The 16,999-nt window shown below is 42.1% G+C and overlaps 1 protein-coding gene across 2 annotated transcripts in view; it reads right to left on the reverse strand.

Annotated features, from left to right (window-relative positions):
* Positions 1–16,999, reverse strand: part of CADM4 (cell adhesion molecule 4) — a 338,959-nt gene that overhangs the window by 32,001 nt on the left and 289,959 nt on the right. For both annotated transcript variants that reach the window (XM_073570668.1, XM_073570669.1), the window contains exons 5-6: positions 8,140–8,301; positions 2,091–2,181 (exon numbers count right to left, since the gene is read on the reverse strand). In XM_073570668.1, coding sequence (XP_073426769.1) covers positions 2,091–2,181; positions 8,140–8,301 — 253 coding nt within the window. The remainder of the gene's footprint in view (positions 1–2,090; positions 2,182–8,139; positions 8,302–16,999) is intronic.

The following is a 16,999-nucleotide window of genomic DNA, read 5'->3' on the forward strand; positions in this document are numbered from 1 at the left end:
ATCCGTGCAGAGGCTGCAGAGAAGCTGCGGGGACGATTTATAAGAATGGAGTCTGTATAGTTCCAGTGCCGCAAAAAAAAAAAATGTATTTTTTTTTTCTCCGCCACACACGGCTGCAGCTTCGTGCGTATTTCACTGTGAAGTCTTCCTCCAATTCCAGGGCAGCGGGCTGGAAGGTGCCCTTATATACTTGTCACGGGGATTTTGGAGACCAAAGCCGATCAGATACACACCTACTACCTCCTATTCAGATTTGGGTCTACAGGGGGACAGTATTCAAGCGGATGAGGAATAGTTACCTAAATTTGCTAAGACAATGGCCAATTTTACTCGAGATGCTACGTCAACTATTCTCGTGAGCCAGAAATGTGGTCAGAGAAGCTGTCAAGACCCTAAACTCTCACCATTATAACGCTGAGACATGCTTAAAGGGGTTGTCTGCTGAAAGCAAACTATTACCTACCCCTAACATAAATGCTAACTTACAGATCGGCGAGGATCCAACCCGCTGGATCAGCACCATTCGGCAGAATGTTGCACTTTTATCCCAGTTATGAAACGGAGAGGCAGTGTTCATGATGGACCACCACTCCATTCATTCTCTTATGCCAAGCGCAGAGTTCAGTAGCCTCATAGGGAAAGAGTGGAGCACGCTTGGGCAACCGAGGTTCCCCCCCAATTTTGTAAAATCGATAAAAGTCTAACATAATTTGCCTTCACTGGCCAAAACTTTTTGAAGACCAGGGCATTTTGGGTATATTCCTACAGCCGCGAGGTAACATCATAAGTTTGGCCATACTTAACAACTTTTAAAAAAAAGTTGTCTGGGAAGTAGGGGATTGGGCACACAAAGAGTAAAGGATTGGGCACCCCCCAAAATCTCATTCACACTTTCTGAATTTGTCTATGGGCCCCAGAGCTTGGCAATGAAAAAAAGGCAGAGGAGCGTTACATTCCAAGAGAGTTTGGAAGACTTTAGCAACGCAGGCTGATGTGCCAACTCTTCCACGAATCTGAAGGTTCTCCTGTTTTTCTGGTAGCCTAATGGACATTCCAGGAAAGGTGTCAAATATGTGTTGGCGTATTGACCAGCTAAGTGCCCAACATCATCCGTGGAAGATGCAATAACTAAAAGGAAAGATGATGGTATTATACTGATGAATGAGGTCTGTTTGACCTGGAAATGTGTCAACATAAACTTAACAGTTTTATATATCCTGCATTTGGATCATTCTTTGCCTGCAACACAACCAATTCACATGAAAAAAATGTTTCAGCTCACCCCTTAGCGTCCTCCGGATAGCAGGAACCACACCGTCACATGGAGCCGCCCTGGCCTGGCGGATACAAGTCCAAACACACAGTATTCTCCAGCGATCTCAGGCAGGAAGGTAGTTGTAAAAAATATTCCTTTATTTCTTTTTGTTAAAAGAACATGTTTCAGGTAGTGGATACCCCAGTGGATGGTAAAAAATCCAACGCGTTTCAACTCAAAGGAGTCTTAATCATGGATTAATCATGGAAATAAAGGAATGTTTTTTATAACTACCTTTCTGCCCGAGATCGCTGGAGATTACTGTGTGTTTAGACAACCAATTCACAAGCCCAATTTTCCACACCTAGTCTACAGGACGTTTTAGGTAAAGCTATCAATGGAGCAGAAATACTTTCTGGGAGTGGGGAGCGGTTCACATCTGTGATTTAATGGAAGGTTCTACGAGGCCTCCCTTAGCTGCTAGGCAATTGGATACTGTCTAATTTAGACACCACTAGACCCCATCGGTGGTCCACCATTTGCCGTAGATAGGTTTAGCGGACTCTTGCCATAAAGTCAAATAGGTCCATGATTGCACAAAACATTATGAAAGTAGCAGTAAGGCCACGATCACACGGTCTGTAAGCCAAATCCAGGAGTGGTTGATAAATTCAGAAGTGGTGACGTGTTTCTATTATGCTTTTCCTCTGATTGTTCCATTCCTGGTTTTGGCTTACAAATACTGAGGTAAAATACTGACCAAATACTGAATGTGTGAACGTGGCCTAATACTGATAGTAGTGGCGCCAGTACCATGACCATAGGATGTCCTTACCTGGGGTTCCCAGTTACATCACATTTCAGAGTCAATGGGTCACCCTCCCTCACTAGGCTCTGAGAGGCTTGGATTCGAGCTGTAGGGGAAACTGCAGGAAAGAGGACAGGAACGCAAAAATATTGAGTTAGCAATGGGTGTTCCCATTAATGCAAATCCCACAAATTGCTAAATATTCTTTCTGAGAACTTTCTGGCAGAGGACACATTGGACGACATATTCGACAATACGCAAACTCCCTAAGCAGTATGACTCATGCAAAGTCTTATCAATTTTTGTATTATTTTTGTTTCAGATGTGACAAGCCCAGACCTTCACACCTCCATAACCTTGTCCGTTTCCAGCTGTGACATTGGATTTCTTTGGAGCTAGTGACATCTCTAGATCTAATTATTCTTGTTATGTCTGATAGTTAATTAAATTAGCGGTATATGCTGGAGATTTACTTGATTTTCTGCAGAATTATTCTGTCTTATCTTTGGAGGCTTTATTTTTTTATTTTTATCCAGCTGAAACGAGAGACGGTCTGGAGGGAAGGCTGAAATGCATCTACACAAAACAGCAGAGAGATGTATTGCGATGTACCCCTCCCCCTCCTTCTTCCACAGGCCTCTCCAGAATGATTTCATTTTATTTACATAATGCTAATTGTGCACGCTGAGGTTCTGAAATCTATGCACGCAACAAGACAGCAGAAGGCAGCGTCTGGAGCAGATATTGTGATCTCTGTCTTCACGGGTGGTGGAAGGAGACTTGTATCCTTCCATTGAAAGAGATTCTGCACTTTCCCCTCCATGGAAGACTAATTTGAGGCCAATGATTGAGAGCCTTGCTTCTTGAAGACCTGAGACGTGGCTCAGATTCTTTATCTACCTGCCAGCAGCAGTCACGTGGAGGGGCTCTCATTGATGATGCACCACTAGATCCTCCAAATCCAAATGAGCATTATTCATGGGCGGCGGCAGATAAAGAGGTCATGTATTTAATTTTAATGCCTATTGGGTTGACTTCTGTTCCTCCCGATGTCCTTCATATTAAGATTTTAAGGAATCCCAAACACAAAATACTACTGACGAAACCGAAGACGGTGAAACGCGCGTCGGGGCTTCAGCGCGTCTCACGGGCAGCTCGGCACTTATCCGGGATGATGTCACAAGGTATTTTACCCTGCACATTACAGTCTGGCTAGCGCCACTATCTTATGCGTTGCACTGTGGTATATGCGGCCATCGTTTGAGCTTAGACGCACAGACTCTCTGGGGTCCCTATTATAAGCCTGACATATAGAACTCTGCAAAGGAATACGTGTATTTCGTCCGCGCTGCCCAAATTATGAAATTCCAGAAGGTTAATAAAGTTTGACAGTGGTTTATTCTAGCGCGTTTCAAGGTTTTTTGCAACCTCTTCTTCAGGAAATACCACATGAAGCATACATAGGTGGTGCATTAAGTACACACAGATTTAAAAAGAAAAAAAAAAATTGAGCTCCAAACAGTCAGATGACACGTCAAAGTTCATAGTTAGCAGACAGTATAAAAATTCATAGTAATAGTTAGAAGCTGTTCTTATATTGACATGTCTATTTTAATTTCACAGGTTGTTGAACAAAAGGAAAAAAATAAGGAAAATTAAAAAACGCCTATATACTGAGCAAGAAAAGCAAATCTCGGACACAAACTCCTAGAGATATGCCTCAGCTTCCTCCAAATCTGCCGCCTGACAATTAGACCACTCGGCTATACTAACAAGTTCCTGCAAGCGTGTCCAATGTGGAAGAGACATATGTTGAAATAAACAATTAGTTAAAAATTAAATTGTAAGGATCTAAATTTTAATCAATTAAAAATTAAGCCTGACATATAGACATACATTGTTAAATAATACGTGGATAACCAGACAGCCTGTGTCTCTGCTCCAGAATTTTCAGTATGCCACAATAATATTGCTCATTTGAACCTATTATTCATCTATCCAGCGGCTCTTACATTTTGCCTATTTGGTTTATGTTTTGCAATCGTCATGCTTTATGTAAGCTCAGAATTTTTAACACCATTATTTAGGATTGCAGTTGATGACTAGATAATATATATTTGGGGTACTATTTTAGGCCCCAATTTTGACATCTCGAGCATGCCTAGATAATACTGCTCATTGACTTCAACTGCCCATGTCCTGTTTGGGTTTGGTATTTTGTCTGTTCGGTCGGATTTATATTTTTGCTTACTTTATGCAGGCCTAGAGCTGATACCATAGTGCTTAGAATTTGAACTGCTGCTACCAATAACTTGATCTCGTGCAGTTTCTAGCCCTGAGACGCTTTTTCTGTCCGGCATTATATTTGTCATCTATGTACTATGCCATTATTATTTTAGTTGCTATATTTCATCTACCTCATCTTAAGCACTTTGAATGTCTTATAATATATGTACAATAAAAATTAATATTATTGTATCAAGTCCTCTCTAGATTGTGGTGATTCTTCCCACCCATTAGTTATTTGATAATTATTCATGTCATCGACAGCCTCATGATATTTCAGGCTTGAGACTGGGGTTTTTTTGTTTTTTCGGTTGCAGTTTGAGGCCCAAGAGGTATATCCGTATGGCCACAGAAATGTTTTAGATTGACAAAATATGACTCTAATGAAACGGCCAGTTTAGAACAAAATGTTTCGATCAGACATATAAGGTTGTTTATAGGCCCATTAATGTCATCACACATGTTGGAACCCAAAGTGTTATCCAGTTGGGTGGTGGCACCAAGTAAAGCATTTTCATTGGTGCCCAATAGCTTAGCAACGTGTCGCTTGACAGGAAAAATAATATGTTCCTGACTACTTTTTGATTTACGTTATGTGTTCAACTCGGTCATACATGGTTGTTCGGAGGGAGATTAGGTAAGTTCAACGTTAAATGAGCAAAGGAAAAGGATGCTCATGGTTTTTGAGGGTTAACAAAAAATAAGTTATGGCACCCGTTTAAGAAAAATTAGATTGTTTTTAGTTTTTTAGTAATGTTCCACTACATTATGCTTTCGAGACCAGTCGTTCGGAAGTTACAAGTCCATTAAAAAACCATCCGTCTGGAGCGAGGACGCGCGGCGCGTCAGCTGTTTGTTTCAGATAACACACGAATGTGGGAAGGAAACGTTATGAGATTCATTTGTGTAATTAACAAACAATGATTTTGACATGACGGCAGAAGACTCCAAAAATGTCAATAACCACGAGGTCATGGAGTGAGTCATGAAGGGTCAAAGGGAATTATGAAGATTTGGATGGAGCTTAGTGGGGGTCTTAATAGGGATCTCAGGGGATTCTTGAAAGCCAATGAAGGTCATGGGGGGGATATGGTTTTAGGAACTTGAAGTTGGAAGTTATTGAATATTAGTGATGGCAGACGTTACTGTGACTTAGTGAGAGATCATGATATTTACCATCTGTCGATTGGAGACCAGGGAGTAATTAAGTCCTACATGAGTCCAGAGTAGGTGCAGTACTTAAGCTCTTAACCTGGAGTCCAGATTTGGTGTTTTTTGGGCCAAGTAGGGTCAAGTGTTTTGGTACAATAGACCTTGGCTCATGGCACATAAAATAGCAGTAATCCCAAAGAAATTTTATCTTTGAGGAACACCAAAACTAATTTTTGGGGTTGGTCAACATTTTATTATTTTTGTCCATGCAGCTGTTTAGGTGTTATCTTTGGGTCAAACTAAGTTTTAGTCAAATGAAAAATTGGAAAACCTATTTCTAGTAAATCTGGGAAAATATATAAAATAAAAAATGGTAAAGTTGCAGAAAAAGTAATTTTCATATTTTATTGTATTTATCATCTGGGAATAAGAATAGTTGTATATATTTAAATGTTTATTTTTCCTCCAAGTTTTTGCTTTTACATACATGCATACATACACACGTGGAAAAGGCAACCTTCAAACACGAGACAATTGGAGCAGTTTGCTCTTGAGGAGTGGGCCAAAGTACCTGTCGAGAGGTGCAGAAGTCTCATTGACAGTTACAGGAATCGTTTGATTGCAGAGATTGCCTCAAAAGGTTGTACAATAAAATATTAAGTTAAGGGCACCATCATTTCTGTCCAGGCCTATTTCATGAGTTTTATTTTTTAAAAATTATGTGGAAGCATGGTTGAAAAGGAATGTCTGACTTTCATTTGTTAATTTTCATAGATTTTTGATTTATTATTACTTTTGTCAGATTCAAGTTATTTCTGTGACCACTATGGGTTTTCCTGTCATTAACGATATTTGGCTTTCAGGTGAAATTTTAGAGTGAACCTAAAATGCACACTTTTTGCACAACTTGCTGTTCTTTACGAAGGAGGTTAATGGCAAAATTCACAACAGGTGTTTGATCCATGAATCGGCCAATACATTTTGGGGTTCAATTATAATTAGTATTAAACAGTCGTCCTCATCATGCTGGTCAGACTTTGAAATCGTGAGACCAAGACGACACCTAACAGGAAGTTCTCAGACGGAAGCGACCACTCAGCTAAGAGTGTCACAGTCATCAGCAGGTTGCAACAGAGATACAGAAAGACTGGAAGAGTCACAGAAAGGCACAGAAGTGGACGTACTTTGGCCGCATCCCACACTGATGACCGCTTCATTGTGAACAATGCCCTTCAGAACCAGATGAATGCCACACAACTCCAGGCACATTAAAGGTAGGTGAGACGCACCCAAGTGTCACATCAGACCATTCAAAACCATTTGCGTCAGCATCATCTGCGTGCTGGACGACCTGCAAGGTTCCGGACACCACCGTCACGGCCAGGGAGCATCTACGCTGGACAAGTGGGCCTCAGTGCTGTTCACTGATGAAAGTAAATTCATGCTAAACAGAAATGATGGCTGCCAACGATGTTAGAGACATCAACGAGAGCTCTGTGCATCAGTCACTGTTGTCACCAGATGAGCCTTTTATGGTGGTGGTGTTGGTGTGGGCAGGTATGTTTAGTCAATACAGAACTGCCCTACACTTTGTGAATGGTACAGTCACGAGCCCCTACTGCTGGAATAACATCATTAATCCAGTCATTGTGCCTCTGCAAGGACAACACAGGCCTAGCTTCAAATTAATGGATGGCAATGCTCCAGCTCATCGAGGTGGCATTATTAGAGAACAGCTGCTGGAGACTGGTGGACCTCAAATGGAGCCTGGGGGACCTCACATGGAGTGGCCTGCACTTTCTTCAGGCCTGAATCCCAAAGAAAACGTGGGATCAGCTAAGTCGCCGTGTAGAGGCTCCTAATTCTGTACCCCAGAACCTCAATGACTTGAGAGCCTCCCTTCAAGAAAAGTGGGATGCCATGTCTCAGCAGACAATAACTCCACTTGTGAGCAGCAGGAGACGTCGTTGTCAGGTGTAATTGATGCTCAAGACCCCATGAGACACTGACATTTATTGTTGGGGTATACCACCACTGCTGTGGGCTTTTTGTTTACATAAAATGTTTTAGATGAGGAGACCACCATCGCTGCTTCTACTTAATGGCCGACCGTCATGATAGAATATCACTGTAGCGGAAACTTTTTAAATTTAGCCCGAAAACCAAATATCCCTAACTTTTTGTGACTATTGAATATCATATAAAAAAAAATTATTTTTACATTTTCATTGCCCATCCCTTTACCTTGAAAAGACATTAGTAATATAAGAAATGACCACCTCTGACTTAAGCCATCATTTTTTTTTTCCTTTGGATTAGCAATCAGACTTTCTAATTTTTCTCCAACTAACGGCCCGATTCCTGCATGGGCGATTTATATATGAGCTACTCATGTTGAAGGGATAGTCCACTTTTGACAACCCCTCCTTGTTAAACTGGTCACTAGACAATAAATTGATGACTAGAGTGTCCTCCTGAGATCACCAAATCTGACAGTAAGTATTTCATTTCCCTGCAGTGCCGCCACAGGTGAAAAGGAGAATTTTTTAATGCACACCTCTACGTGACCATTGCATCCGCATTGGACGGACATTTTGTTCTAAATGCAATAAAGTGTTAATAATGATTCACCACTTACACTGGACGTCCAATACGTATTGCGTTTGCTTCTTCTGCCCCTTTAACGCCGGGTGTGAGGCCTCGCAAGTGACGATTTCTCCGTTATCCCTCCTTTCCACCGGGAACTGAATGCTATTCGTTATGCTGAAAGTTTTTATGTTCTCCTGTTTGCTGGTAACTCCTAAAAAGCAGGAAAAATATATAACAATCATCAAATGAAATGTTTCAGCCGCCTCCTCGACAAAGCAAATAATGAGCTGCTGCAAAAATCTAATATGTCGTGTCAAAAAAAAAAAAAAAAAAATCCTTATGTTTTTCTCAACTTTCTGCTGTGGGCACAAACCTCGGGCTCCACACTTTCATCTTATTTTCCGTATGTATATAAATAATATTTCAGCATATCCCTTGGGTTATTCATCCGTTTTAGGGTGGAAGAACCATAGCGGGCTGCAAAAGCTGAACAAGTGTGATCTCTGTTTTTTTATTTAATTCTTTTTTTAATCAGCTTTTGTCACACTTTTAGTAAATATATATTTTTAGGCAGAGTATGGTAAAATTATTTATGCAGTACTATGGCGGTATTACAATTTATTCCTTCCAAATAAGGTACGTGATCCCACAGGAGCCTCTACATACTTTACAGTGCTGAAATATCATACAGTACCATTATATCGCCAAGCAGAGTCATAATAAAAAAGGCAAAAAGTGTCAAATGCCCCAGAATCTTCACACTACAGGTCACAATATTATGTAGGCACTGTATGACATTGTTAATTTATCAGTATATATTTGGGCACAGCATGATATCATTATTTAAGCATTATTCTGGCGATATTACTATTTCATGCATTCCAAATAATGGCTGGGACCCAATTGGAGCCTCTAGTCTATAGGCTTTACTTTTGCCACCATGTAGTGCCGAAATAATATCACACATTGCCAAATACTAAAAGCAAAGATGTCAACTGTCTTGGAATCTTCACGGTCTCCTCCTCACCACCCATGTTCAGCTCACACCACTGGTTATGGTGTTTATACAGGCACTCTTTAACAGTTTTCATTGATTTATTTTTTGAGCACATTATATCATTATTCATGCAGTATTATGGCGGTGTTACTATTTCATTTCTTTAAAATAATGGTTGGGGACCTAAAAGAGTTTCTAGAGACTTTACTCTTCCTCTATACAGTGTTGAAATAACATCATATAGTACAAAATACCGCCAAACAGTGGCTTAATAACGAAGGCAAAAAGTGTCAATTGTCCTGGAGTCCTCACCAACCCCTCCTCAGCGAACATGACCTGCTGACACCACTGGTTGCTATATTATATTGGCACTCTATGGTAACGCTAATTGATTGGCATATGTTTAGGCACAGCATGGTACTTACGCAGTAGTATGGCGGTATTACAATTTCATTTATTCCAAATACTGAATGTGACTCCATACGAGCCTCTACTGACTTTACTGTGCCACCATATAGTGACCAAATATCACACAGTGCCATAATACCACCATACAGTGACCAAATAATATCACACAGTGCCATAATGCCACCATACAGTGACCAAATAATAAAAGGCAAAAAGGTATCATATATTATATATTAAAAAAAGTTTTAAAATGCATTTTTTTTTTAAAAATATCTTAATGATGGAGAAACAAAAAAATAATAAAAAAAATTTGAAAAACGCCAGAATTGGCGTTTTGCAGTTGTCATACCTCCCCCCCAAAAAAGGCAATAAAAAACATTAAAACATCACATACCTGTATCCCATAAAATAGTGTAATTAAAAACTATGACTCGGCATGCAAAAAGCAAGACCTATCGACGGGAAAAACTAAATAAAAAAAGGGATGTCTCAGAAAATTGTGGCGCAAATCAAAATTTGTTGCTTGTCCTGGTTCCGTCCAGACGTCAGATGGAGTCATGGGTTACATTTGGACACCTTATAATGGTGTCAGATCTGCCTGAAAATCGTGTCTGAAAACTGGCCTGATGGGGGCTATTATAAAAAGAATTGCGCAGTCTGGTAATCTTGAAAGGTAAACCGGTAAAAGATGCAGTAAAAAAAACCTCTGAAACAGTTTATGATGATATCACATAATTGTGCCGATGACTTCCAGTGGCTGAGATTACCTAACCTTGAAATTAGCTTATCTGCCGGCAGCCGGAGCGACTTTCCTGCAATCATCTTAATTTTACTTGACGGGAAATAATTAATCCTCGGAGACAGGACAAATATCAGACGATTATTGGGTTAAATATCAAATTTCCACCGAAAAACAAATCCGGGTAATACATAAACATGAGCGTCCTGTCGACACCGCAGGGACCGGCCATCTTGCCCGGCGAGATTATCAATTACGATTTCAGCCCGAATGCGAGACCTTTCTTTAGTCAATGGCTATAAACATAGAAAGAAAAAAAACAAGTATATTTTTTTCACAAGACGCTGCGTGAAAATGACTTTTTTTGGCTTTGACTTCAATCTTCTTTTTGAGTGGTTTTGACTTATCACAGTTGTGATTCCCTCACGGGAAAAAAAGAAAACAGAAAAACTGATCTGTCATTGATTTGAAACACTAGGCTCGGTTACCGCGGGTTTATAAAAACAAGAAAAACATACGTTCCATTTTCAGTGAGAATGAAATGGCCTCGGGAGGGAGAAGGAGAGACGGGTGGATGGAGGATGGTAGAAAATGCAAAATTATCCTTTCATGTACAGATTAATGTGCGCAATTATAGCAGGAAGCCATTTTGGACGCTTAAAGTGCACCCGTCAATCAAGACAAAGCCAGATCCATGTGTAAGGCAAGGCATAAAGTGTTAGGCAGATGTGGAAAAAACGCTGTACTAATACTACTAATTTGTTTTTATCAATTACCAAAATGCGAAGTGAAGGAACAAAAAGAGAAATCCAAGTATCTTCAGTACTTGATGACCGCCTGTCACCTTCTTCTAGGTATGTGGACACAGGTTTTGAAGGAACTTGACAGGATATTGTTCCAAACATCTTGAAGAACTGACTCCAGATCTTCTGTGTATGAGGCTTGTGTTGATCCTTCATGTGATCCCAGACAGGCTGGATGATGTGAGATCAGGTCTCTGTGGGGGCAGTACTGTCACTTCCATGACTCCTCTATCTTAAAGACATTAGCAAGATGTTTGGGGTCATTGTCGGGCTACAGAATAAATTTGGAGCCAATCAGACGCCTCCCTGATGGTATTACATGATAGGTAATTATCTGCTTGTATTGAGGACACAAAGGAATGGGCAACGTTGAGAAACGCAGACGCATTGGTCGGCCAAGGAAAGTTAGTGCAGCAGATGAAAAACATCATGTTACTTCCCTTCAAAACCGGAAGATGTCCTGCAGTTCAGAACTGGCAACAACCAGAGGGACCCAATTACACTCAACTATGAAGTGGTCTTCATGGAAGAATTGCGGCCAAAAACGAAACCAAGAATGGAAACAAGACCAAGTGGCTCAGCCATGCATGAAAATATAGGATCTGGGTTGTAGAAAAATGGCAGCAGATGCTCAGAACTGGCAGTATCAGAAGGCAGTTTGTTTGCTGAAGGCCTGGAGTGCAGCACAATAACAATGAAGCATGGTGGAAGGTCCTGCAAGTCTAGGGATACATTTTAGGAACTGCAGTTGGGGATTTCATAAGGAGTAATAGTGTCCTCAATGTTGAGAAATCCAGGCAGATAATTATCAACCATGTAATACCATCAGGAAGGCATCCAAGTGGTTCCAAATTGACTTTACAGCAGGACAACGACCTCAAACATTCAGCCAATGTCATGAAAAAGAACAATGAGTCCTGGAAGTGATGGTCCTGCCCCCACAGAGCCCTGATCTCACATCATCCAGTCTGTCTGGAATCACATGAAGCCTCATACGCAGAAAATCAGTTTTCCATGATGTTTGGAGCAACCTCCTTCCGAGTTCCTTCAAAAACTTTGTCCATCTGACAAGTATGGACAAGAACTGATGAAGGCGACGAGCGATCTCCAAATGTTGATGAAGCTTAAATTTCTCTTTTTTCATTCACTTTCTACTAATTCATATAAATAAACTATTAACACTTCTATTTTTGAAAGCTTTTTACTCGGCAGCAATTTTTTCCCCATACCTGTCGAAACCTTTTGCACAGTACTGTAGATATCCATAAATGTCATCTATGTATTAGACATACAGTAGATACATCTCCTCTTAATTATTTAATCTATAGATTTATGTTAGAAGAAAGATGTTAACTACTTCATGTCCGTTTTTCCATTTTTGCTCTTTAGTTTTTGTTTTCAAGATCCATTTTTTTTTTTTTTTCGATATGCCCCGTGGGGGTTTGTAGCTGCAGTTTTGGATGACACCAATCAATCATTTTACTATTATAATGTACTGGAAGACAGGGAATAAAAATCCCAGTTATGTGAAATCTGAAATGTGAAATCTGAAAAAAAAGACCTCACCATTCCACCATTGCTTCAGGGTTTTATTTTTATGGCATGAATTGCCGGCATCGGGATAGGTGTGGGCTCAGGTCTGTAAATCTCTCTATACAATTACATGATGCATCATTTCATTATGTGGTCACGAAGAAGTAAAAATGCAGAAGAAAAAGTAAATAAAAGATGAATATATTTGGAGATTTGGACCATCAGTTGGAAGGGGAAGTCTATGAACGCATAATGGTCAAATCAATCTGTAATTAATCAAATTGTGTTACAAATTTTCCCAAAATGTTGGATTCTGGAAATTTTTTCGAATTCAATTTTTGCATGAATCAAGCAAAATAGTGGACACACAGATGTTATTTTATGGTCTTCTTTTGAGGGTGGGGAATGAGTTAAAATAATAAAATATATTATACTCACCTGTCCTAGGCTACTCCGCTGTTAACGAAATCCCCATGTTCTGTGCTTGGTCTTTGGTTCCTTGGCACTCAAGCCAAGGAAATGATGGAAGTGGGTTGATGGAGCGCATTAAAGATCAGGGATGTATGAAAAGATCCTTTGAGGCAGACAGTCTCTTTAAATCCACTTCTTTATTTCTACTTTTAAAGCTTTTATATATATTTTTTATACTCAGAATATGAAGAGCTACAATATTTCAATTTTTCCCGTACGAATTTCATATATGAATGTCACAACCTGACAGCTGTAAGATGTTGGATTTTTCGAAGGCTATGGGCCTTGGCGGTGGTGTGTGATTTTTGCCCATGCCTTTCGGCATTTTGCCAGATAAATCAAAGCTCCAGGGGCAGTGCCGATGCCGCTCCGCTTTGGAGATTGTGGAGTGTGTAGTTTAGCCCTAATCTGCCTCCTGCATCTTCTCCTACATTATCTCGCTCCCCTATCGTGGCGGTGCAGGCAGCCTATATACTGTATCTCCCCCCACTTATTGCTGCAGTCGCCCGCTCTCTGCTCATCCGCCATAGTCTTATCTGCTGTACTTCTCTCTATTCCGGTCTGCAGTTTTCTGCAGTTTCAATCAGCCGGCAGCCACAATGAGTCCTGGGTACAATTCTTATCACAGGCAAAGTGCTTGTCATCCTCGAAGCACACAACTTTCGGCACCATAACAATGCGTGAAGGAGGGGAAAAATTCAGTTTATGAAAAAGGCTTGTCTTGGCAGAAACAAGAGGAAATGCCGAATGCTGATCACAGCGTTGTCTATGCATTGACACAAGAAAACTCAAACAAGATCTACACATGACGCAACACACAGTCTGCACACACACACTCAACGCAACGCAGGCTCTACACACAGAATGTAACGCAGGCTATACACACAGAACGCAATGCAGGCTATACACACAGAATGCAACGCAGGCTCTACACACACAAAACACAACGCAAGCTCTACATACACAAAACGCAACGCAGGCTCTACACACAGAATGTAACACAGGCTATACACACAGAAAACAATGCAGGCTCTACACACACAGAATGTAACACAGGCTATACACACACAGAACACAATGCAGGCTATACACAGAACGCAACGCAGGCTCTTCACACACAGAATACAATGCAGGCTATACACAGAACGCAACGCAGGCTCTACACACACAACGCAACACATGCTCTACACACAACGCAATGCAGGCTCTACACACACAATGCAACGCAGGCTCTAAACACACAGAACGCAATGCAGGCTCTACACACAGAACACAAAGCAGGCTCTAAACACACAGAACGCAACGCAGGCTAAACACACACAACACGACACAGGCTCTACACACACAATGCAATGCAGACTCTACTCAAAGATGGTTCTAAACACACAGAACACAACGCAGGCTCTACACACACACGATGCAACACAGGCTCTGCACACAGAATGCAATGCAGGCTATACACAAAAAACGAAACACAGGCTATACACACACAACGCCACACAGGCTCTACACACAACACAAAGCAGGCTCTAAACACACAGAACACAATGCAGGCTAAACACACACACAATGCAACGCAGGCTATACACACAGAATGCAACGCAGACTTTACACACACAAAACACTACGCAAGCTCTACATAAACAAAACGCAACACAGGCTCTACACACAACGCAATGCAGGTTCTAAACACACAGAATGCAATGTAGGCTATACACACAGAACACAACACAGGCTCTGCACACAGAACGCAACACAGGCTATACACAGAACGCAACGCAGGCTCTTCACACACAGAACGCAACGTAGGCTCTTCACACACAGAACAATGCAGGCTCTTCACACACAGAACACAATGCAGGCTATACACAACGCAACGCAGGCTCTTCACAAACAGAACATAATGCAGGCTCTACACACACAGAATGTAACGCAGGCTATACACACAGAACGCAATGCAGACTCTACACACACAAAACGCAACGCAGGCTCTACACACAGAACACAATGCAGGTTCTAAACACACAGAATGCAATGCAGGCTATACACACACACGATGCAACGCAGGCTATACACACACACGATGCAACACAGGCTATACACACAGAACACAACACAGGCTCTGCACACAGAACGCAATGCAGGCTATACACAGAACGCAATGCAGGCTATACACAGAACGCAATGCAGGCTATACACACAGAACGCAATGCAGGCTCTTCACACACACAACGCAACGCAGGCTCTACACACAGAACACAACGTAGGTTCTACACACACAACACAATGCAGGCTCTACACAAACATAATGTAACGCAGGCTATACACACAGAACGCAACACAGGCTCTACACACAATGCAACGCAGGCTCTAAACAGAACACAAAGCAGGCTCTAAACAGAGCGCAACGCAGGCTACACACACACACACACACACAACGCGACAGGCTCTACACACACAAAGCAATGCAGACTCTACACACAGAACACAAAGCTGGTTCTAAACACACAGAACACAACACAGGCTCTCTACACACACACACGATGCAACACAGGCTATACACAGAACAGATCACGGGCTCTGCACACAGAACGCAATGCAGGCTATACACAAAGAATGCAACGCAGACTCTTCACACACAACGCAACGCAGGCTCTTCACACACAGAACGCAATGCAGGCTCTTCACACACAGAACACAATGCAGGCTATACACACAGAATGCAACACAGACTCTTCACACACAGAACGCAACGCAGGCTCTTCACACACAGAACGCAATGCAGGCTCTTCACACACAGAACACAATGCAGGCTATACACACAGAATGCAACACAGGCTCTTCACACACAGAACGCAACACAGGCTCTTCACACACAGAACACATTGCAGGCTCTACACACACAGAATGTAACGCAGGCTATACACACACAGAACGCAACACAGGCTATACACAGAATGCAACGCAGGCTCTACACACACAAAACAACGCAAGCTCTACAAACACAAAGCGCAACACAGGCTCTACACACAGAACGCAATGCAGGTTCTAAACACACTGAACGCAACACAGGCTCTAAACACACTGAACGCAACACAGGCTCTAAACACACTGAACGCAACACAGGCTCTAAACACACTGAACGCAACACAGGCTCTTCACACACAGAACGCAACGCAGGCTCTTCACACACAGAACGCAACGCAGGCTCTTCACACACAGAACGCAACGCAGGCTCTTCACACACAGAACGCAACGCAGGCTCTTCACACACAGAACGCAACGCAGGCTCTTCACACACAGAACGCAACGCAGGCTCTTCACACACAGAACGCAACGCAGGCTCTTCACACACAGAACGCAACGCAGGCTCTTCACACACAGAACGCAACGCAGGCTCTTCACACACAGAACGCAACGCAGGCTCTTCACACACAGAACGCAACGCAGGCTCTTCACACACAGAACGCAACGCAGGCTCTTCACACACAGAACGCAACGCAGGCTCTTCACACACAGAACGCAACGCAGGCTCTTCACACACAGAACGCAACGCAGGCTCTTCACACACAGAACGCAACGCAGGCTCTTCACACACAGAACGCAACGCAGGCTCTTCACACACAGAACGCAACGCAGGCTCTTCACACACAGAACGCAACGCAGGCTCTTCACACACAGAACGCAACGCAGGCTCTTCACACACAGAACGCAACGCAGGCTCTTCACACACAGAACGCAACGCAGGCTCTTCACACACAGAACGCAACGCAGGCTCTTCACACACAGAACACAATGCAGGCTCTACACACACAGAACACAATGCAGGCTCTACACACACAGAATGTAACGCAGGCTATACACACACAGAACGCAATGCAGGCTATACACACAGAATGCAACGCAGGCTCTACACAACGCAATGCAGGCTCTACACACAGAACGCAACGCAAGCTCT

Source organism: Dendrobates tinctorius, unplaced genomic scaffold (genome assembly GCF_039654945.1).
Source record: "Dendrobates tinctorius isolate UK_male_01 unplaced genomic scaffold, ASM3965494v1 ptg000028l, whole genome shotgun sequence".
Taxonomy (NCBI): Eukaryota; Metazoa; Chordata; class Amphibia; order Anura; family Dendrobatidae; genus Dendrobates; species Dendrobates tinctorius.